This window comes from Ictidomys tridecemlineatus, chromosome 6, assembly GCF_052094955.1.
Source record: "Ictidomys tridecemlineatus isolate mIctTri1 chromosome 6, mIctTri1.hap1, whole genome shotgun sequence".
NCBI classification, from domain to species: Eukaryota; Metazoa; Chordata; class Mammalia; order Rodentia; family Sciuridae; genus Ictidomys; species Ictidomys tridecemlineatus.
This window is the reverse complement of record NC_135482.1, coordinates 199,667,742-199,691,085: the sequence shown is the minus strand read 5'-3', so window position 1 is coordinate 199,691,085 and position 23,344 is coordinate 199,667,742. Positions and strand designations below refer to the sequence as shown.

At 58.4% G+C, this 23,344-nt stretch overlaps 1 protein-coding gene across 4 annotated transcripts in view; it reads right to left on the bottom strand.

The window, feature by feature from the left end:
* The window catches only part of Slc9d1 (solute carrier family 9 member D1), a 40,011-nt gene that overhangs the window by 13,024 nt on the left and 3,643 nt on the right, over positions 1-23,344 (bottom strand). For 3 of the 4 annotated variants that reach the window (XM_040281751.2, XM_021729369.3, XM_013360645.4), the window contains 7 exons: positions 22,219-22,327; positions 21,631-22,142; positions 18,737-18,916; positions 17,935-18,126; positions 16,694-16,822; positions 14,661-14,753; positions 6,811-6,997 (listed from right to left, as the gene is read on the bottom strand). In XM_040281751.2, coding sequence (XP_040137685.2) covers positions 6,811-6,997; positions 14,661-14,753; positions 16,694-16,822; positions 17,935-18,126; positions 18,737-18,916; positions 21,631-22,142; positions 22,219-22,252 — 1,327 coding nt within the window. In that variant the 5' untranslated portion in view covers positions 22,253-22,327. The remainder of the gene's footprint in view (positions 1-6,810; positions 6,998-14,660; positions 14,754-16,693; positions 16,823-17,934; positions 18,127-18,736; positions 18,917-21,630; positions 22,143-22,218; positions 22,328-23,344) is intronic. The other variant, XM_021729382.3, reaches the window with a different exon arrangement.

The window sequence follows — 23,344 nt, the reverse complement described above, 5'->3', positions numbered from 1 at the left end:
TCTTTCATTTTTCTTTCTTTATTGTCATTTTTTTGAGACAAGGTTTTGCTGTGTTGCCTAGGCTGGCCTCAAACTCCCGGGCTAGAGCAATCCTCCTGACTCAGCCTCCTGCAAGCAACAGCATACTATAAAAACTTTCTGTGTAATATTTCCTTTCAAACTCACTGGTCATTTACATAAATACAGACCACCATCACCACAAAAAGAACCTCGGCAAAGATGATGATGGCAGGTGACCCCATGTCTGTGTCCTGGACACACAGGACACCAGGGCCCTCCCCGGCCTGAGGGCCATGCAGACCTGTGTCTGTGCCCTGGACACACAGGACACCAGGGCCCTCCCCGGCCTGAGGGCCATGCAGACCTGTGTCTGTGCCCTGGACACACTGGACACCAGGGCCCTGCCCAGCCTGAGGGCCATGTAGACCTGTGTCTGTGTCCTGGACACACAGGACACCTGTGCCCTGCCCTGCCTGAGGGCCACGCAGACCTGTGTCTGTGTCCTGGACACACAGGACACCAGGGCCCTCCCCGGCCTGAGGGCCATGCAGACCTGTGTCTGTGTCCTGGACACACAGGACACCAGGGCCCTCCCCGGCCTGAGGGCCACGCAGACCTGTGTCTGTGTCCTGGACACACAGGACACCAGGGCCCTGCCCGGCCTGAGGGCCATGCAGACCTGTGTCTGTGTCCTGGACACACAGGACACCAGGGCCCTCCCCGGCCTGAGGGCCATGCAGACCTGTGTCTGTGTCCTGGACACACAGGACACCAGGGCCCTCCCCGGCCTGAGGGCCACGCAGACCTGTGTCTGTGCCCTGGACACACAGGACACCAGGGCCCTCCCCGGCCTGAGGGCCACGCAGACCTGTGTCTGTGCCCTGGACACACTGGACACCAGGGCCCTCCCCTGCCTGAGGGCCATGCAGACCTGTGTCTGTGTCCTGGACACACAGGACACCTGTGCCCTGCCCTGCCTGAGGGCCACGCAGACCTGTGTCTGTGCCCTGGACACACAGGACACCAGGGCCCTGCCCAGCCTGAGGGCCACGCAGACCTGTGTCTGTGCCCTGGACACACTGGACGCCAGGGCCCTCCCCTGCCTGAGGGCCATGCAGACCTGTGTCTGTGTCCTGGACACACAGGACACCTGTGCCCTGCCCTGCCTGAGGGCCACGCAGACCTGTGTCTGTGCCCTGGACACACAGGACACCAGGGCCCTGCCCAGCCTGAGGGCCACGCAGACCTGTGTCTGTGTCCTGGACACACTGGACGCCAGGGCCCTCCCCTGCCTGAGGGCCATGCAGACCTGTGTCTGTGTCCTGGACACACAGGACACCTGTGCCCTGCCCTGCCTGAGGGCCATGCAGACCTGTGTCTGTGTCCTGGACACACAGGACACCAGGGCCCTCCCCGGCCTGAGGGCCACGCAGACCTGTGTCTGTGTCCTGGACACACAGGACACCAGGGCCCTCCCCGGCCTGAGGGCCACGCAGACCTGTGTCTGTGTCCTGGACACACAGGACACCAGGGCCCTCCCCGGCCTGAGGGCCATGCAGACCTGTGTCTGTGTCCTGGACACACAGGACACCAGGGCCCTCCCCGGCCTGAGGGCCACGCAGACCTGTGTCTGTGCCCTGGACACACTGGACACCAGGGCCCTCCCCTGCCTGAGGGCCACGCAGACCTGTGTCTGTGTCCTGGACACACAGGACACCAGGGCCCTCCCCTGCCTGAGGGCCATGCAGACCTGTGTCTGTGCCCTGGACACACAGGATACCTGTGCCCTCCCCTGCCTGAGGGCCACGCAGACCTGTGTCTGTGCCCTGGACACACTGGACGCCAGGGCCCTCCCCTGCCTGAGGGCCATGCAGACCTGTGTCTGTGTCCTGGACACACAGGACACCAGGGCCCTCCCCGGCCTGAGGGCCATGCAGACCTGTGTCTGTGTCCTGGACACACAGGACACCAGGGCCCTCCCCGGCCTGAGGGCCATGCAGACCTGTGTCTGTGTCCTGGACACACAGGACACCAGGGCCCTGCCCAGCCTGAGTGCCATGCAGACCTGTGTCTGTGTCCTGGACACACTGGATACCCGTGCCCTGCCCGGCCTGAGGGCCACGCAGACCTGTGTCTGTGTCCTGGACACACAGGACACCAGGGCCCTGCCCAGCCTGAGTGCCATGCAGACCTGTGTCTGTGCCCTGGACACACTGGATACCCGTGCCCTGCCCGGCCTGAGGGCCACGCAGACCTGTGTCTGTGTCCTGGACACACTGGACACCAGGGCCCTCCCCGGCCTGAGGGCCATGCAGACCTGTGTCTGTGCCCTGGACACACTGGACACCAGGGGCCCTCCCCGGCCTGAGGGCCACGCAGACCTGTGTCTGTGTCCTGGACACACAGGACACCAGGGCCCTCCCCGGCCTGAGGGCCATGCAGACCTGTGTCTGTGTCCTGGACACACAGGACACCAGGGCCCTCCCCTGCCTGAGGGCCATGCAGACCTGTGTCTGTGCCCTGGACACACTGGACGCCAGGGCCCTGCCCAGCCTGAGGGCCATGCAGACCTGTGTCTGTGTCCTGGACACACAGGACACCAGGGCCCTCCCCGGCCTGAGGGCCATGCAGACCTGTGTCTGTGTCCTGGACACACAGGACACCAGGGCCCTCCCCAGCCTGAGGGCCATGCAGACCTGTGTCTGTGTCCTGGACACACAGGACGCCCGCGCCCCCCCTCCAGCCTGAGGGCTGCACAGACCCCGTCTGGCCAGGAGCCTGCCACATGAACTCCAGGCCTCCCTCCCCTGGCGGGATGCCCACAGGTGGGCATGCCCTGGTCCTGACACAGGTGACAAGGCCATTGCACGCTGCTCGTTGCCCACCTGCAGTGGGTGCCTTCACTGTGACACACTAGAAAGGAAGATACACCTAGCGCTGCATGATGAGCAGCAGGCACTGTCCACTCCTGGGCACCAGCAACACCAGGGCCACAGGCCACCTCCCTAAGAGCCACTGCACCCAGACACCTGCGCGGGCTTCCGGGGTGTGCTGAGCATGGCCCAGGCTTCACAAGGGCCCAGTGCCCAAGGCTGGGCTCCACCCGCACCTGCTGCTGGAGGCCTCACCCCTTCTGCAACCTTCCAAGGACAGGAAGCCACTGGACTGCCTGGGGCAGCACCCAGTGCCCAGCCCACTCTCACTCTCTTGCTCCCACAGAGGACACTTCCTTGGCCATCCCCGTGTACCCTGAGAGTCTCCCAGGAAACGTACTTAGGAAAGCAGTTTTCTGTTCCAAACCGGGTCTCCACACCCAGCCAGGAGTTTGTTTTGTGTTTGGGGGTTTTCCTTAGAGCCACAGTAAAACCACGGACAGGAAGGTGGTCGGAGGGGCTGCTCTGTGGGTGCGTGTGGAGAGGAGGGGGGTGGACGTGCTGAAGGACTGGATTTGGACAGGAAGGTGGTCGGAGGTGCTCGGAGGAGCCCTGCAGGGAGGGCTGTTGGCAAAGGTAGTTTTAGGAAAGAAGCCTCGACTTGCGGTAGCAGCAGAAAGCTCAGGAAACGTACAGATGGACCTCTCTGATCTGGGTCGCCTACCCGGGAAAGTCCCCGTGTCGTCGGAGGCTTGGCAGCCAGTCCCTGCCTGTGATGCGAAGGCTCACCACACAAAGGCGGTTCTCAGACTCACAGTTCAAGTCAGCAGCGTTTTTCATGGAACCGACCCCATCACATACTCAAAGAGCAGAAGGCCAGATCAGCCTGCGTGAGGAGCACCCGCAGGGGTCCCAGCCTCTGCACAGAGACGGATGAGAAGCAAGAGGCGGCGGGTGAATGAGAGGAACGAGAGTCCTCGTGTGGAGAAGAGTGTCCCCCCCTGGATTAACCCCACGTTATGTATCAGGCACCTGCACTGAAGAGCAGAAGGTCCCGTCTGTCAGGAGCAAATGTGGCGGAGAGGAATCTGTTAAAACATAAAACAGATCCACAGAGAAGACGCGATGTGCGTGGACCAGCAGGCTCTGCGACCTCCGTCAGAAGGCCTGCAGCCACAGGCTGGGTCTCTCTACAATGATAAAGGATTGAACGCATCCAGGACTTCTGCACATCCAGACAGAAAGGTGACCGCTAGGAAACTCGGCAAGCGTCTCCTACAGGGTGCCAAGCCCGCGTGGGCCCCAGGAGGGGTGGCCAAAGCCCCTGTGGTGTATGTACACATCCCTCAGCTGGCAAAGGCTTCTGAGTGGAGGTCCAGCGCCCCAGTGAGAGCGAGTCCGGAGAGCAAGTCCCAGGCATGCCCAGGTGTCCTCGTGGACGCCTCAGGGGCCAGCCGGCTCCATCACACCCTCCCACCTCACCGTGCCACAGGGACACCTCCGTCACACCTTCCTGTCCAAATCCAGTCCTTCAGCACGTCCACCCCCCTCCTCTGCACACGCACCCACAGAGCGGCCCCTCTGACCACCTTCCTGTCCGTGGTTTTACTGTGGCTCTAAGAAAAACCCCCAAACACAAAACAAACTCCTGGGCTGGGTGTGGTGGCCTCCGATCCCAGCAACTCAGGGGCTAGCCAGGGAGACCACAAGTTCAAGGCCAGTCTCAGCAACTTGGCAACGCTCTGAGCTAAGTGACTTAGTAATTGGGAAGACCCTGTCTCAAAGTGGAAAATAAAGAGGGCTGGTGATGTGGGTCCAACTCCTGGTACCAAAAAACAAAACGGAACAAAAGACTTCCTTCCTAAGAGTTCATGTGGCCACAGAGGAAGCCCTCCACTCACCTGGGAGCCGTCCCACACCGTCTGCGCTGCAGGACCGAGGGCAGCTGACACTTGAGGCTGCCTTTCCAGACACCCCTGCATGCCCAGGCTCCAGCGGCCTCTCTGCTGGCTCCCGTGACTGACCCTTCCCAGCACACGGAGGTATTTCCACCGTCGTCTGCCACAGTGTCTGGAGAGGGACCTGGCGCGTGCTGGCCTCCACACACCTGCCTGGCTGACAGGGGCCGGCTGCCCTGGGCAGCCGCAGCTCTGCCGTTCTCACGGCGAGCTCACTTTCCTGTTGTTTGGGGACGTGCTCTGAGTCGCTGCCACGCTGCAGCCTTCCTGCCGTGCAGACGGGAGCTGCCGCCAGTCTGTGGGCACCGACCTCCCCACCGTCTCCCGCGCTGCCTCCAATCTCGCGTTTCCAGTGTCACAAGCCCGTCTGTCCTTGCCTTCACCAGGCTGTGTGGTGGACGACGGTCACACTGTGGCCACTGGGTCCAGCCCCGGAGTCTCCCGTGGGTGAGGTCGGGCATGCTGCAACCCCGAGTCCTCACCCTGCGTCCCCCAGCCACAGGCTCTCCCCTCAGGAGCTGGGTGCACACTGGGTGCCCGGCCCTGGTCTCTGCCATCGCCCTCGCCCCAGCCCCTCGGCCCTGCTCCCCTGTCATGGAGGGGGTGTCACGGTTTTTTATTGTAAATGTGAGGAAAATATCTCACAAAACCACCTGGAGCGGACGTTTATGTGTCCCAGAGTTTCAGAGATCTCAGTCCACGATCAGCTGGCGCCTCGCCCACAGGTGCCAAGGTCTGAGCAGAGGCAGAAGACCATGGCGCGGAAGGACTGGCTGCGGCCCTGCTCGGCTCACGGGAGCCGGGTGTGTGTGTGTGCAGGCACGTGTGCGTGCCAGGGACAGGCTGCACCATCTTCCAAGGGCACACCCCTGACCTTCGCTCTGCAGCCACGCCCACCTGCCTGCGGCCAGGTCCTGGTCCCTTCCCACCATCAGCTGGTCACGGGTGACGCGCTCTGCTGGGTCCACCTCTGAACATTCCCACGTGGTCAACACGAGTTTGGGGGGGGCTACCACATATCCAGACCATCACAGGGCTGTCCTAAGAACTGGCCCACAGGGCCATCAGAGATGCAGCCCCTCCAGCAGGGGCAGCTGGTCCAGTCCCCATGGAGGGGCTGCCCCGTGGCCCGAGGTCAGGGCATCTGGCAGAAGTCAATGCACACTTTCAGCAGTAGGAACCCCCGCTGGCCTCAAGGAGAGCCGGCTGGGGGTGCCCAGGCCCAGCACAGAACAGCCGTGGTCTCCGCAGGGGTCAGCACGCCTCTGCAGTTCTCTTTTTTTTTTACTTTTTCTAGTTCCTGGCAGACCTTGACTTTATGGGTTTGTTTATATGTGGTGCTGAGAATCGAGCCCAGGACCTCAGACGGGCAAGGCCAGTGCTCTACCGCGGCGCCCCAGCCCCGCCCCGAAGTTCCCAGTTCACGTTCCCTTCTGCTCCTGTGCTCAGGCTCTGGGTTCATTTACCAAGACACTCTGGCCTTATGCTCACTGACTTAACGCAGGAGCAAAGCAGTCCCCGTTCACTTCATGGGCGAGCAGCCGAGGGGAAGAGGACGCAGACAGAGCCTGTGGGGGGCCCTGGGAGCTCCGATGCCGGCACTCCACATGCACAGATGAAACCCAACCACCTGGGAACTCAAAGCCCCTCACCACCAAAGCCCCCAGGTTTGCTGACGAGTGTCAAACCCAAATCCATGCCCAGGACACTTCATAGCTGAAGTGGCCGACCCTGACCTCGTTGGCCATGGACCCCAGGACGTTCTGCAGGAGACGGTGGCTTCTCTCAGGCCCTTAGGCTACCTAACCTGCAAGCACAGGAGGGCACGGTTCCCAGGCCAGGGGGAAGACCCACGCCAGCCCTGGGCAGAACAGGAGCCTGAGCATGCGCTGCCCAGACAGCCCTTAGGAAGAGGAGGCTCACAGTGAGCCCGAGATCCACATCCACACGAGCGCCAACTACCGGAGCCCCTCACCTACCTTCTTTATCACTCCGGGCACTGCCTGCAAGGAACCTGGACACCAGGGGAGTGCTAGACAAGGACAGGCAGGTGGCAATGAAGACGCTCTGAGTGGGTTTGATCTGCAGGAGGTGTCCCCACAGCAGGCCGAAGGCCGTCATCAGCAGGGTCATGTAGCACGGTCCTTGTAGGGATATCTTCCACACCTGGAAGAAAGCACCTGCAAGTCACATGCGTCCTAGTGACAGCCACCGAACTCTGGCACCCACTGGGGCTGACCTTCGGGGAAGCAGCTCTGAGGCCACACCTGGCCACTCTGACCCCATACACAATGGACCCAGGGTCACACACACAGGCAGGGCCCTTGCAGGTGGGCCACAGGTCCTCCACCACACACCAACTCACCGGCTCAAGTCCCTAAATAAAAGGCAGACTATCTGTAGAACCTACGTAACGTCAGGAGCCACATGCACACCTGTAAGTCCTGAGCAAAGGGGTACTGAACCGGTATTGCACCTGCAAAGCCACTGGACGTCACCTGCCCTCGGGTAAGAAAGGTGCAGCTCAGGGAGCGGGGGTCGCCCGATGGCGTTTAATGACACCCCTCTGTTTGCTGTGATCCCACCCTTTGCCCTTTCTTGGATATAATGTTCTATGTATTAGCTCCCCCCATTAATAAAACCCACGTTCGAGGCGAGCTCCTCTTTCTTGCCTGCCTTGACCCCCCAAGTGGCAGCCATGAGTGAGGAGGGGTCACTGAACCCAAAGAAAAAGGTACTTTCTGTGTCTGTGTCTTTTAGTCAGCCCAAATTCACTTACTGTGACCCTGACTGGTTTCATGGCATGTCCCCCCAATGGACATTCTGCAGACTGGGATTTGGGTGCTGGGATTGAACCAGGGGCTCTACCACTGAGCCGAATGTCCAGTGCTTTCTATTTTTTGAGAAAGGGCCTCACTAAGTTGCCAAGGCTGGCCTTGAACTTTCGATCCTCCTGCCTCAGCCTCCCGAGTCACTAGAATCACAGGTGCCACTCTGCCCAGCAGAAACCAGGTCGGACCCTCGAGGGTTTGGATCTAGTTGAAGAGATGAGAAGGTGCTTACGAGTCCTGTAGGACGACAAACCAGAAACTCGCTGCTCCCTCAAGCACTGACCCTCTCCACACTGCCCACACCCTGGAACCAACCCGTCCTGCGCTCGGATCCCACCGATGGGCGCGGGCAGCAGCAGGGCTGAGGCTGGCTGGAGGCCCCCGGGGAGCCACCTTCTCCGCGCAGCTCTGCCTGGGTCCTCCGCAGCACCGATGCCCCACCCTCCCCCGCATCTTTCGGAAGTCAGGGAGGTTGGGGTTTCCGACCACAGCCGAGTAAGCCCAGGGACCCGAGGTCTCCCCAGCACCGACCACCTCCCAGCCCACCCTGCCTTTCTCCTGTGTGCGTGCATGCGTGCGTGTGTGCATGTGCGTGTGTGTGACAGAGCAGCAGGCTCCGAGGTGGGACACTTGCAGGTGGGGCTTGGCTGGGAGGGATCCCTGGAGGGGCCTTGGGGTCTCACTGATTCTCTCCTGCTCTCTGCCTCCTGAGCTACAGCTCTCCTCCACCACATCCTTCCACCACGATGCTCAGGCCCACAACAGGGCGGCAGTGAAGCCGGCCAACCACGGACTGGACCTCAGAAACTGTGCGCCCCAGACAGACTTGTTCCTCCGATGGCTCTGGTCAGGACTTCTGGCCATGGCGATGGAAAGCTGACTAACAGGAACGCCACCCAAGAAATGCACATGCAGGCCACGGCAGGGCTGCCGGAGGGCCAGACGGAGGAGGAGGAAGCCCAACTTCCACACCTGAAGACCCAGAGTCCACCCAGCGGGCAGCCCCTGATGGACCAAGCTCAAAGGGCGACTGTGAGGCAGGGGATCACAAACACGGGTGGCCAGGATGGGAAGACTGCCGGCCGGGGTCCTCAGAGGCCTCGGTGGCTGCTGCTTCAGGAGCACCTGCGGCACTCGCTGGGGTGCAGAGCCACCTGCTGTGCCAAGTCCACCCTCTCTGATGGAGAACACGGGAACCTGTGAAGGCAGAGCCACCTGCTGTGCCATGTCCGTCCTCCCTCATGGAGAACACGGGAACCTGTGAAGGCAGAGCCACCTGCTGTGCCATGTCCGTCCTCTCTCATGGAGAACACGGGAACCTGTGAAGGCACAGCCACCTGCTGTGCCAAGTCCATCCTCTCTCATGGAGAACACGGGAACCTGTGAAGGCAGAGCCACCTGCTGTGCCAAGTCCACCCTCTCTCATGGAGAACACGGGAACCTGTGAAGGCAGAGCCACCTGCTGTGCCAAGTCCACCCTCTCTCATGGAGAACACGGGAACCTGTGAAGGCAGAGCCACCTGCTGTGCCAAGTCCGTCCTCTCTCATGGAGAACACGGGGAACCTGTGAAGGCAGAGCCACCTGCTGTGCCAAGTCCATCCTCTCTCATGGAGAACACGGGAACCTGTGAAGGCAGAGCCACCTGCTGTGCCAAGTCCATCCTCTCTCATGGAGAACACGGGAACCTGTGAAGGCAGAGCCACCTGCTGTGCCAAGTCCGTCCTCTCTCATGGAGAACACGGGAACCTGTGAAGGCAGAGCCACCTGCTGTGCCAAGTCCGTCCTCTCTCATGGAGAACACGGGAACCTGTGAAGGCAGAGCCACCTGCTGTGCCAAGTCCATCCTCTCTCATGGAGAACACGGGGAACCTGTGAAGGCAGAGCCACCTGCTGTGCCAAGTCCACCCTCTCTCATGGAGAACACGGGAACCTGTGAAGGCAGAGCCACCTGCTGTGCCAAGTCCGTCCTCTCTCATGCAGAACACGGGAACCTGTGAAGGCAGAGCCACCTGCTGTGCCAAGTCCATCCTCTCTCATGGAGAACACGGGGAACCTGTGAAGGCAGAGCCACCTGCTGTGCCAAGTCCACCCTCTCTCATGGAGAACACGGGAACCTGTGAAGGCAGAGCCACCTGCTGTGCCATGTCCGTCCTCTCTCATGGAGAACACGGGGAACCTGTGAAGGCAGAGCCACCTGCTGTGCCAAGTCCACCCTCTCTCATGGAGAACACGGGAACCTGTGAAGGCAGAGCCACCTGCTGTGCCAAGTCCATCCTCTCTCATGGAGAACACGGGAACCTGTGAAGGCAGAGCCACCTGCTGTGCCATGTCCGTCCTCTCTCATGGAGAACACGGGAACCTGTGAAGGCAGAGCCACCTGCTGTGCCAAGTCCGTCCTCTCTCATGGAGAACACGGGAACCTGTGAAGGCAGAGCCACCTGCTGTGCCAAGTCCACCCTCTCTCATGGAGAACACGGGAACCTGTGAAGGCAGAGCCACCTGCTGTGCCATGTCCGTCCTCTCTCATGGAGAACACGGGGAACCTGTGAAGGCAGAGCCACCTGCTGTGCCAAGTCCACCCTCTCTCATGGAGAACACGGGGAACCTGTGAAGGCAGAGCCACCTGCTGTGCCAAGTCCATCCTCTCTCATGGAGAACACGTGGAACCTGTGAAGGCAGAGCCACCTGCTGTGCCAAGTCCACCCTCTCTCATGGAGAACACGGGGACCTGTGAAGGCAGAGCCACCTGCTGTGCCAAGTCCGTCCTCTCTCATGGAGAACACGGGGAACCTGTGAAGGCAGAGCCACCTGCTGTGCCAAGTCCGTCCTCTCTCATGGAGAACACGGGAACCTGTGAAGGCAGAGCCGCCTGCTGTGCCAAGTCCACCCTCTCTCATGGAGAACACGGGAACCTGTGAAGGCAGAGCCACCTGCTGTGCCAAGTCCGTCCTCTCTCATGGAGAACACGGGAACCTGTGAAGGCAGAGCCACCTGCTGTGCCAAGTCCGTCCTCTCTCATGGAGAACACGGGAACCTGTGAAGGCAGAGCCACCTGCTGTGCCAAGTCCGTCCTCTCTCATGGAGAACACGGGAACCTGTGAAGGCAGAGCCACCTGCTGTGCCAAGTCCATCCTCTCTCATGGAGAACACGTGGAACCTGTGAAGGCAGAGCCACCTGCTGTGCCAAGTCCGTCCTCTCTCATGGAGAACACGGGGAACCTGTGAAGGCAGAGCCACCTGCTGTGCCAAGTCCGTCCTCTCTCATGGAGAACACGGGAACCTGTGAAGGCAGAGCCACCTGCTGTGCCAAGTCCATCCTCTCTCATGGAGAACACGGGAACCTGTGAAGGCAGAGCCACCCGCTGTGCCAAGTCCGTCCTCTCTCATGGAGAACACGGGAACCTGTGAAGGCAGAGCCACCTGCTGTGCCAAGTCCGTCCTCTCTCATGGAGAACACGGGAACCTGTGAAGGCAGAGCCACCTGCTGTGCCAAGTCCGTCCTCTCTCATGGAGAACACGGGAACCTGTGAAGGCAGAGCCACCTGCTGTGCCAAGTCCGTCCTCTCTCATGGAGAACACGGGAACCTGTGAAGGCAGAGCCACCTGCTGTGCCAAGTCCACCCTCTCTCATGGAGAACACGGGAACCTGTGAAGGCAGAGCCACCTGCTGTGCCAAGTCCGTCCTCTCTCATGGAGAACACGGGGAACCTGTGAAGGCAGAGCCACCTGCTGTGCCAAGTCCGTCCTCTCTCATGGAGAACACGGGAACCTGTGAAGGCAGAGCCACCTGCTGTGCCAAGTCCGTCCTCTCTCATGGAGAACACGGGAACCTGTGAAGGCAGAGCCACCTGCTGTGCCAAGTCCACCCTCTCTCATGGAGAACACGGGAACCTGTGAAGGCAGAGCCACCTGCTGTGCCAAGTCCGTCCTCTCTCATGGAGAACACGGGGAACCTGTGAAGGCAGAGCCACCTGCTGTGCCAAGTCCACCCTCTCTCATGGAGAACACGGGAACCTGTGAAGGCAGAGCCACCTGCTGTGCCAAGTCCGTCCTCTCTCATGGAGAACACGGGAACCTGTGAAGGCAGAGCCACCTGCTGTGCCAAGTCCATCCTCTCTCATGGAGAACACGGGAACCTGTGAAGGCAGAGCCACCTGCTGTGCCATGTCCGTCCTCTCTCATGGAGAACACGGGGAACCTGTGAAGGCAGAGCCACCTGCTGTGCCAAGTCCATCCTCTCTCATGGAGAACACGGGAACCTGTGAAGGCAGCAGCGACCTTCTGCAGCTCCAGGCCACGGGAGGTTCTGGCAATGAGAACCAGGGTCAAGGTGCCGTCCAGGCCTAGGGCTGCCCCCAGTGAGAGCAGCAAAGGCTTGAGGATGGCAAAAGCTGAGCTGCGGACGCCATGGGAACACGGTGAGAAGCACTGGCAGCCCATCCTTGGCTCAGAGTGGGCACATGGGAGCAGGGCTTGGCTGTTGGTAGGCGTGCTGGGCTGGGAGGGGGAGAGATGAGGGGAGAGGGCAGCAGAGCAACGGAAGCCCAGGACATGTGAGAAGGCAGGACACCTCGCTCCTGGGGACACCAGGACACCAGCTGTGCCCCTCCCCTCCCAGGAGAGTCTATGTGACCCCTCTTAAGTAAGCCCTGCTTCATGGGCAGCCTCAGGGGCCTTTCCGTGTTCTCCTTCCACACTGGGGAGCAGGACACCCTCCTATGACCGTCACCGTACCTGGCAGTATCACCTCCCCTCGCTGGCTCTCAGCTGCCCCTGGCCCTGGAGGCGCTGGTGAAGCACCACAGCAGGCCCAGGAGCCCACCGTGCTGGAAGCCGAGGCCTCACGCTCCGAGCCATGCAAGATGACACCACGAGGCAGACGGCCACTCTGCTGATCACCCCAGAGACCCTTACCCATAGGCCTCCTCCAAGCCCCCTCACAACACGCTCCAGAAAATTCACAGGAGGAACGGCCACTTATAGGACCCAGGAAAGGGGTTAGTTTCTTTAAACTCCGAGTTTGGAAATTAAACCCACAAGGGCTCTCAGGTTGGAAGCGGAGGAAGGCAGACAAGCCCCAGAAGGGAGCAGAGGGGAAAGGGGGGTCCTGGAGCCTGGCCAGGAAGCAGGACTTACAGAACGTGGGCTGGGAACAGAGGGAGATGGGAGAGCCAGAAAGGGCCTAGGAACCAGGGGCCGCAGCAGCAGGTGGGAGACAGGTGTAAAGGCCCAGAACTCTGGAAAGCAAACAAGCCTCTAAAGTTTACTTTTCCTGAGATAAAGGAGTCATGCTATGGCCACAGACAATTCAGGCCACGGAGGGGCATGGCGCCTGCCATCATGCCCACCCTGCTCCCCACACATCTCTGCTCCCTTGGTGGCCACCATGTCCGAGCCCACCTTTGTGACAGTCTTGTTGTACAGCCCAGGCTGGCCTCAAAGTTGTACCCTCCGGGTGCGTGGGACCACGGGTGCAGGCCACAACCCCTGGCTCATCTCTTCTTAAGGTCAGAGCTACAACAAAGTCGCTTCTTTGTTCTTGTGACAATGGGCACACAACCTTCCCAAGTCGTTATGCCACGGTGTGACTGGCCACCAGACTCAGGCTGAACCTGCAGTGCCAGGAGCTCAGACTTGGGTGGACCTTCTAAATGCCTTTTGAGTGCTTCCTTCCTGTGAGGATGGCCTTAGGCCTTAGCCTAAGTAAGTCCATTGTAAAATCAAACTGCAGTCTCACCAGGCAAGCCACAGAGCCCAGGTAGGAGAGTGAAGTCGCATGTCATTTGTCATAACCCTGATAAGAGTCAAAAGTGTGATATCAGGGCAGAAACCACCAAACCACATGTCCTGACTCTAAGAATGAAAGTTGTCACTAAGAAACCAGGTAACAGCTGATAGGGACCCAAAGGATGCACACAAGCTCCAAGATTCAGTATGACTAGCGGAACAAACGGACATTCAGCCAGCTGACACTGACGCACACAGCCGGAGCGCCTGGTGAGCCCCTGGACAGACAGCCCAGCTCTTCTCATCATCTGCCTGACCCTCTCAAACTCTACAGCAGCCTCCTGACCTGGTGAGAACAGGGACCTCTCCTCACACCCTCTCCTCACCACCCGTCAGCTGCACCCCAGGAGAAGCTGTGGGTTCCTGGCCTGGTCAGGGTGAGTGAGTGGGCACCTGCTGGTTTAAGACCTGAGACTCAAGGCTTTAAACCCAGCACTTAAGCTCAGCATGCAGAGGGAATGTCTGTGATGGGTCTGTCGTGACTAAGGGTGTTTGCAGTGCTTAGAGTTAACTAAGAATTGTTTGCTTTGACCTGATCATGTCTATTGCAGTGCCCAGGATTGTCGTTCCCTGAGAACCTATAGTGAAACTGCATTGAGTGATTTTGAGTGAATAGAGCATTGAAAACGGCAGGAACCTGTGGACTGCAGATGTCGCACTTTGCCCATCGCAACACTTCCTCGGGTGGAGACCTGGGAAAGGATCAGGTCGGAGGCTCGAGAGCTAATGGGAGACGGAGGGCAAGGGCAGTGGGCGGCGAGGTCCTCCCTCCTTACCCTGCCCGGCCAAGGGTGACTTTCCTTTGGATGCCTATGATGTTCACTGTATCCCCACCACCTTCAATGCCTTTTTCCATCCCCAAGCATCTGCTGAAAACCTGAGCGTCTTCGCGGCCCGTGGTGGGACTCCCGCCAGGGAAGCACTGAGTACCCGTCTGTGGTGTTCCACCCCAAAGTCCGGCACCTTCTTGGAAGGGCCCACTTATTAAGGTGGAACATTATTTCTGGACCTTAGCCTCAGGAAAGTCAACTCCAGTTATTAGATCTTAACTTTAACAAATGGAACATTTTTTATCTTTAGAAACTTATGCCCTAAAAATAGTATATCAAACTAAAATAACACGTTCTATCCTAAACACATGAAATTCAACAGCCAAGTTGTCACTGAACGCCCGACGGGACAGGCCACCTGGGCTAAGACACAGCCTCACCTTTCTCAGCTTCTCCGGGGAGAACTCCAGGCCCACGAGGAAGAGACTGAAGAAGACGCCGAACTCTCCCAGGGTCTCCACCTGGACCACGGACTGCAGAGCAAGGCGGAGAGGCTGAGTGAGTCCAGGCCTCCAGGGGAGCCCCCACACCCCCTGGTGCTGGGCCCCGGCAGGAAGCCCCCAACACTGGAACTTCAAAGGGAACAATTCCTGGAATTTCTCCTACATCTGGTCTCCCCTGGTCTCGATTCACAGAGAAGCATGCTTCTCTCCGCTGTCTGCAAGCTGCTCCGGGCCTCCCCAGCACTGTTGGCTGGCCACCTCTGGGAGGAGGCGGCAGCTCACTGGCACTGCTCGCTCTTGGCTCCTGTTAGGGCCGAGCAAGTCCCTGCAGATGTATCTCCCCCGAGTTCAACGCCCACATCCACAGTGTTGGTGAACAGCTTCTGTGACTGCTCTGACTCTTCATTTGGTGTTCACTTTAATGTTTTCACTAGGTAAATAAATAGCACAAAATATTTGATGTCTCTCTCCTGGTGACTAACAGTTCAATCCTTTTATTTTATTTTTTTTTATTTTATTGATACTGGGGATTAAACCTACAGGTGCTTAACCACGGAACCACATTCGCAGACCTGTTTATTTTTTATTTAGAGACAGGGTCTCACTAAGCTGCTGAGGCTATCTTTGAACTTGCCACCCTCCTGCCTCAGCCTCCAGAGATGCTGGGATACAGGTGCCCAGCTCCATCTTTTAGAATGCTCCCGTGGCTCTGTCCTGACCCACTGAGCTGGCCTCACAGGTGAAGACCCCGCCCTGTTGTGACTGGCACCCCGCCTTCTGCCTGTCTCAGCTGCTGAGTGCTCTTGGTGCTCTTCTTGGCGCTGTGGGTGAACCTCAGCTGCCCACAGAGCGCCTCCCTGCACTGGCTGGCAAACCCAGCCCTGCCCTTACCCACGTCCAGCTGCTCTCTCTCACTTCTCGTCCCGTTCCCTGATTGTGCTGTGACTCCAAAACAACAGCCTGAACTCGGGAGTGGAAGCCTGAGCGCCCTGCACAGGGGCCCTCCCCACTCCTACAAGGTGCTCCTGGATGGCCATCTGCAACCACGCCTCCCTCCTCAGTGCCGCAACTTATCGAGATCAGCGTCTGCAGCGCCAGCCCTTGGCCTTGACCCTGCTCCCGCTGTCTTGGCTGAGGAGGAAGAGGGCACCGTGTCTGCCTGGAAGGGTGGGATGAGGCAGGAGGCTCCCGCCTGCAGCCTTCCCTGTGCTGAGCCGCACTCGGTGCCAGTGCAGAAAGCCACACTGCCGGCCCTCTGTGCTGCCAGGGGGCGAGCAGCCTCCATGTGGCCCTGCGTCAGGTCAGCTGACAGCTCCCGGCTGAAGGTGCTGGCAGGCAGCTCTGCAGCTGGCCAGGGCCACCTGCTGCTCAGAGGAGCCCCAAATGGTTCCTCTTCAGACCCTTTCTGCTATGTCGGGAAAATCACTGAGGTTCAAGGCGTACCAGTCACCAGTGGGGGAGCAGGGCTCCTCACCCCCCGGCCCTGGACACACCAGCAAAGCTGGGGGGCGTTTGTGGCTCATCTTTAGCCTCCCGGGATATTGAGTGTGCTCAGATGACACGCTGGGAGGCCACAGGCTTGGGACCCTTCCTTGCTGTCAGAGTGTTCACCTGTGACAAGCACAACTGGTCTGAAGCAGCTCTGGCAAGAGCAGCCCGGCCCGCTGCCCTGGGACGGTGCCACAGGCGCTCCTGGTGCGCGTTCAGGACTGCACAGGAGGGACCCAGCACTTCCAACAGCCTGGCGCCTGAGGACGTCTGGGTGACTAGAAACAGAGCCTTTACGCTAATGACCATGGAGCCAGCGGCTGCCTTCTGCCCAGCGGCCTCTTGGTCGCGGAGGGCAATGCCCCAGCTCTAGGGTGTGTTCCTGGCCTGGGGGGAGGACGGCTCTTCATTGACTCCAGTTCAGAGCTCTCTTCTGTGTGTCTGTCCTGTCCAGTATCAGAGCAGTCAAGTTCTATTCTTACCTTGATGCTGTTCAGTCCTGAAGGCCCCAGAAGCACACCACAGATGATGTACCCAAACATGGTGGGCAGCCCTATTGCTGTGCACAGCCAGCCACAAGGTAAGGACAGCACGCCTATGGAGACAATGTCCTAGAGCGGAACAGACAAGCACAGATCAAGGGGACGGGTGGGCTGGGATGGCAGGATGACGGCCAGCCCCTTACAGGAACCAGCAGACAATAGGACTGAGAGGTTCTGTACTGCTGTGTCTGCAGCAGAGCGCAGCACACCGTGTCGCGAGCAGACGAGCCAGCTCTGGTTGGTCCTGCTCACGCCCACAGCATGCTCCATCTCTCCCAGCCCTGGACTCCACCCATTCCTGGCCTCAAAGCCCTTGCAGATGGGGTCCTCCCTATCACTCTCTGCTTGTCACCCACACGGGCAAGTCTTTCCCAGGTGTCAGAACCACTGGGTGAGAACTTACTGGGAGCAGGCTGTTCACAGTCTCAAACACATCCCCAGACGCGACTTACTCATCGCATTGGGAGAAAGGGACTGCTGTGAAGGAGGCACTGAGCTGGTCTACGGACATGGCCTGTTCTTTCACAATCAAGGACAGCAGGATGCAGGCCAGCGCCCGGGAGGAGCCCTCTTCCCTGGGAACCGAGGCCCAGCCCCTCTGGTTTCTGTTCCTTGCAAGGCTCTGCCAGGTAAGAGTTCTGTGGAGATCTGAGCTTATCTGATCCCTCCAGGCCCCCTTGGAGGGTGCACTCCACTGCAGACTGGGCCACTTCCTGGGAGGACCTGGAATGCCACGCCCTGTGCCCCAGTCCACACTTCTCTGCCCAAAGGGCTTTCTCTTCTATAGAAAAGAGTTTGTTTTCTTTAACCTCAGGTTATAATTTTAGATGGCGCCTTGCTATGTTGCTAGACTGGTCTTAAACCCCTGGGCTCCAGTGATCCTCCTGCCTCAGTCAACCGCTCAAATAGGTCTCAGACAGCGAGAGTTTAATCCCATGACGGTCACTCTAAACTTCAGAGAGTCCTCCAAATTCTCCAAAACAGAATCAAATTTCATCTTAAATGTCAAAACGCCTTTTTCCTTTAGAAACAATTAACTAAGGGATGCTGTCTCGAAGCCCAGCATGGGAAGCCAGCCTTCTCTGGCAGGAGGAAGGCTGTGCACCACCCCCCTCCGAGGGGCCCCGCGTCAGGTCAGGCCTGCTGACTCCCAGCGAGACGGGCGGGTGGCCTCAGCTTGCCTTTATGAAGTGGTGGTCTGCACGTGGAATGGTGGCGTCCCGGGGCTTCGTGAGGACATACTGGTTGTTCTGGGAGTCGATCAGCATGCTCAAGCCCAGGCCCTCCTCCACATCCCGCTTTGTGATGTTCTGCTTGGAACTGGCCTCTTCCTCCTCCACCCGCAAAACTGCCTCAAAGTTGACCCCTTTGACCTGTGAGAGTGACCAATATCATGCAATCAGAATCATGTTGGTGCTTCTGCAGTCAACATCAAGAGGAAAGAACGTACATCAAGGTGGACGTGTTCACACTGTGTCTAACGAGACAGAAGACCACCAGCATGAAGGCACTCGCTCCATGAAGCGTTTCTGGGCAGAAGCAGCTGCTGCTACTTCCAGACATCCACTTGACCTCATGCAGGGCACACGCTCACACTTGACCCCAGAAACTGAGAATTCAAATACCAGTTTCTGTTTCTTTCTCTCCACCCTTTCGTGGGTCCACCCCTAGACCCACAGCCCGTTCTCCGCTGGCCTTGATCTCGCCCCAGGGTCTCAGCCTGTCAGAACTGAGCAGCTGGAACCTGCTGCCTCTGACGAGGAAGGAACCCTCCAAGCCTCCCGAGGCCACAGTCCCAAGCCCCGTGAGTGGCCAAGCTGGGCTGGCAGTGAGTGCCAGGGGGCGAAGGAGCAGGTTGGCTGCCCACTCCTGCAGCCCTGCCAGAGCACCCGCGTGTCGCTCGCAGACCCCGAGTCACAGCCGCACCGATGGCCAGGCCCAGCAGCACGGCTCGCAGGGCAGAGGTGCCGGAAGGCGGCTTACTGATTTGTTGTCATCGAAGGCATGCTCCTCTATCTCCTCCTCTAAGCGATCTGCCGCCCTCCTCACGTCCTCCAGGATCTCATCCAGCATGGAGAGGCTCTTGTTCTGATGCTGCATGTGCTTAAGGGCTTCCACCTGATGTTTTTCTGCGGCGAGAAGTTCCACATACTCGGTCTCTTCCTATTTGTTCGTAGGAAAGGGCAAGATACATTACAAGAAAAACCAGGAGGGGACTCATCTGCTCAGGGTCCTGGTGACTAGACCCACCAGCGGTGCTCCAGGTCAATGCCCCACCGCTGCTCAGTGACCGACTGTCCAGCAAGGGAGGTCAAGCATCCCAAACACAGGGAGCTTCGGAATGTGCAGGGATAGCATCTGCACCTCCACCCCTGGGAAGGCAGTGTCCACTGGAGATGGGTCCAGCTCAGGGACAGCATCTGCACCTCCACCCTGGGAAGGCAGTGTCCACTGCAGGTGGGTCCAGCTCAGGGACAGTGTCTGCACCTCCACCCTGGGAAGGCAGTGTCCACTGCAGGTGGGTCCAGCTCAGGGACAGCGTCTGCACCTCCACCCTGGGAAGGCAGTGTCCACTGCAGGTGGGTCCAGCTCAGGGACAGCGTCTGCACCTCCACCCCTGGGAAGGCAGTGTCCACTGCAGGTGGGTCCAGCTCAGGGACAGCGTCTGCACCTCCACCCTGGGAAGGCAGTGTCCACTGCAGGTGGGTCCAGCTCAGGGACAGCGTCTGCACCTCCACCCTGGGAAGGCAGTGTCCACTGCAGGTGGGTCCAGCTCAGGGACAGCATCTGCACCTCCACCCTGGGGAAGGCAGTGTCCACTGCAGGTGGGTCCAGCTCAGGGACAGCGTCTGAACCTCCACCCTGGGAAGGCAGTGTCCACTGCAGGTGGGTCCAGCTCAGGGACAGCGTCTGCACCTCCACCCTGGGAAGGCAGTGTCCACTGCAGGTGGATCCAGCTCAGGGACAGCGTCTGCACCTCCACCCCTGGGAAGGCAGTGTCCACTGCAGGTGGGTCCAGCTCAGGGACAGCGTCTGCACCTCCACCCTGGGGAAGGCAGTGTCCACTGCAGGTGGGTCCAGCTCAGGGACAGCGTCTGCACCTCCACCCTGGGAAGGCAGTGTCCACTGCAGGTGGGTCCAGCTCAGGGACAGCGTCTGCACCTCCACCCTGGGAAGGCAGTGTCCACTGCAGGTGGGTCCAGCTCAGGGACAGCGTCTGCACCTCCACCCTGGGAAGGCAGTGTCCACTGCAGGTGGGTCCAGCTCAGGGACAGCGTCTGCACCTCCACCCTGGGAAGGCAGTGTCCACTGCAGGTGGGTCCAGCTCAGGGACAGCGTCTGCACCTCCACCCCTGAGAAGGCAGTGTCCACTGCAGGTGGGTCAAACATCCCTTAAGGCCACCTCACAAACTGCCGAGTGCTGCCGCTCAGGAAGCACATCCCTGCCTGAAAGCCAGCAGCAACACCTGGTGTGTAGCTACCTCTGGGATTTCTACAGCAGGATGCGGTCCCATCCCATCAGACGGGGCGACTAACGGGTCCAGAAAAACACGTAAAGTAGAATGTGTTGGTTATTTGGGACCCTCATGGGAGGTGTTGGTCATCACGCTTAGTAAACATACTTTACATAACTCTAGTCAACTGATAACCTGACTTTTAAAACGTTTTCTCATGTTTCAAGAAGGGAACCTGGCTGGGACCAAGCCGTGGCCAGCTACCACAGCAGCGTGGCTCTTTCGTGATTGCAGTAACCCCTGTCCCCTCCCCAGGGCCCCAACGGTGGCTGCTACCACCCTGGAGGACCACAGAACCCTGAGGCATGACAGATACAGGCTGCAGCATGCAGGGTGTGACATGGCCTGCAATTCTGGACTGTGGCCACCAGACTCACAAGTCTTCTCCCTAACAGACGACTGCAAACCTGGAGTCCACCGGAATTCCTCTTATAACCAAAGGGACGGGGCTGGAGTTGTAGCTCAGTGGTACAGTGCTTGCCTGGCATGTGTGGGGCACTGGGATCAATTCTCAGCACCACATCGAAATAAAATAAAGGTCCATCAACAAATAAAAAATATTAAAACAAACAAAAAAAGGGTCTTAGCACCTCGACTGTCCCAAGGGTTGAAACATGGGCAATAGGCAGGCAGCAACAGGCAGGCAGCCAAGTCAGGTCACTGAATGCCTTGATTTGAATGCTTGTCTGACTGTTGTATCCTACCAAAAAAACACCCTTGTTTTGGTGACAGTCCTAAATAAGTTATATCTCCTTTCAAGCCGTGACATCCTGAGGTCTTCCACGAAGGGGACATGGCACTTGCTGTCTGAGCCTGGGTGTGGCGCCTGGCGAGCTGCAGGTGCTCGGCAGTGCCTGCGGAAACACTGGCACAGTGGCCCCCTTTAGAAGCACACTTGGTCCAAAGCCTCACCTCACGGGCACACATCTGTTTATAAGTATTTTTATATTTTTGTTTTTGTTGTAAGGCCATGAAGAACACAGGCTTCACTCAGAAGAGAATCTGGCAAGAGACCCAGGTCACAGCTGCAGCCAGCGTCCCTCAAGGACCATGGCACCGTGTTCTGAGAAGGGCCTGGAAAGGCAACTCTGCCGCTGCACGTAGGCCAGAGTCCTGGCACACCCAGGGCTGGTCAGGGAGTCCCTGGTGGACACTCTCAGGCCCAGTGCAGGTGGCCGAGCCCTCACAGGAGCGCAAGGCTGCAGGCGTTCCCGCCCGTCAGTGCTCAGCCAGACTCGGGGGTCTCCACAACAGAGTGCTGAAGGGCTGGCCCCTCCTAGAAGTGACTGGCACCCAGAGGCTCCCGAGACCCCCGCCCCACCCCAGATCACAGCTCTGGGCAGGACTGGCCACATGGCTGACCTTGATGGCGGCCTCCCGTAGGGCCTCCAGCCGCTGCCTGCTGCTCTCCTTCATGTTGACCACGTCTCTGTAATCCCCCTGCAGGGCTCTCTGCAGCCCGTGGATGGCCTGGAAGATGGAATTCTCACTTTCATTCAGTTCTTTCTGGAAAATCTCAAACGTGTGCACCTGGAACAGCTTCTCTTCATCGGACAGGCCGGCGTCTTTTTCCACCGCTCTGATAGCACTCTTCAGCTTGTGGAGAACAACACGCTTCTGCCGCAGGAGCCCGGTGAGCTTCCTGCAGCTGTCCAGGGCCCACTGCCTCCTCTGGGCGGCAGGTGCTCCCTTGCCGCGGTGCAGCTTGATGGCATGTTTTGCCACCTCCGCATGCTCTGTGGCACTTGCCACCCAGCAGAGGGCCAGAAGCAGCATCCAGAAGAGAGTCTCCTCCGAGGCCCTCATGGTCCCAGCACAGCCAGGGCTCCAGGCGGCAGCTCGGGTCAGGCTGCATCTTCTGTGCACATGGTCAGCTGAAAAACAGATTTCCCGTCACACACGGCTCAACTACAGCTCACCACTACTGACCCGAGTTAAATACCAACACACCAGGACACCGTAAGCTTCCTAAAGAAAACGCCATTCTTCCCGGATCACCAACAACATCTGAACCACTTCAACCAAACACTCAGCGACGGAGTAAGTGCCTCTTGGATGCCTGACACAGAGGGGAGATGAAAGGTCAGTTACATCTCACTTTAAAGGTGATGGTTAGAAATCTTAAGCTTTGTATTTCTACCAAATCTACCATGTATGAAAGACAGAAGCCAGTTCTACCCAAGAGGGACTATACATATCAACGCCCAGAAAACACCACCTCAGGTGGGCCAGCCTCGAGACCATGTTCAGGAGCATTTCAGAAAGGCCATCTCCTGAGACATGGCCCCTCAGTCACCCTGCTGGTTTTCCAGAATCACCTGGAGTCTTGCCAAATTTCCAAAGTCAGCACAGTTAAGAGCTAATAAGAGATGAAGATAGAAAAATAAAAAAATAATAATACCTATGACCCCTACTAACTGCTCAAACCTTTTCTATCACAGAAACTCAGAGCTGGATTTCAGTGCGTCTGTTAGAAGCCAGACCCCGAAAGGACTGAGCTGATGCAGCACAAGGATGGCTGCAGCTCAGCTCCCAGCAAAGCACCCATCTCACGATGCCAGCTTCGAGCCCACTGCAGAGCAGCGAGGACCTGCTGGGAGACCTCCAGACCCAGACAGAAATCTGAGGTGCTGCCTTCATGCTTCCATCCTCCCCAGAACATCTCCAAAGGTGTTTTTTTTTTTTTTTTTTTTGGCAGTACTAGGAATTGAACTAGGGCCTTCACCTGCTGGCAAGTTCTCTACCATTACGTAAATTCCCAGCCCTAAAAGTGGTTCTTTTGTGGTTTCATGCTTCAGAAAAACAACTTGCAATGCAGTTTGTACGTAACACCTCTCTGTGCACATTTCTGGTTCTTTCCTCAACCAGGTTCTGGAAATTAAAGTTATCCCTCTACCCCCACACCTAAGGGAGTTACTAATTTCTCTTTTAGGATTTCAGTTGTAGTCACATTAATATTCACCACTGAGATGTTTCATAACATGAGCATGATATTGAAATTACATATATACATTCGTGTGTGTATTTATTTATTTATTTTGTACCAGGGATTGAACACAGGGGCACTCAACCACTG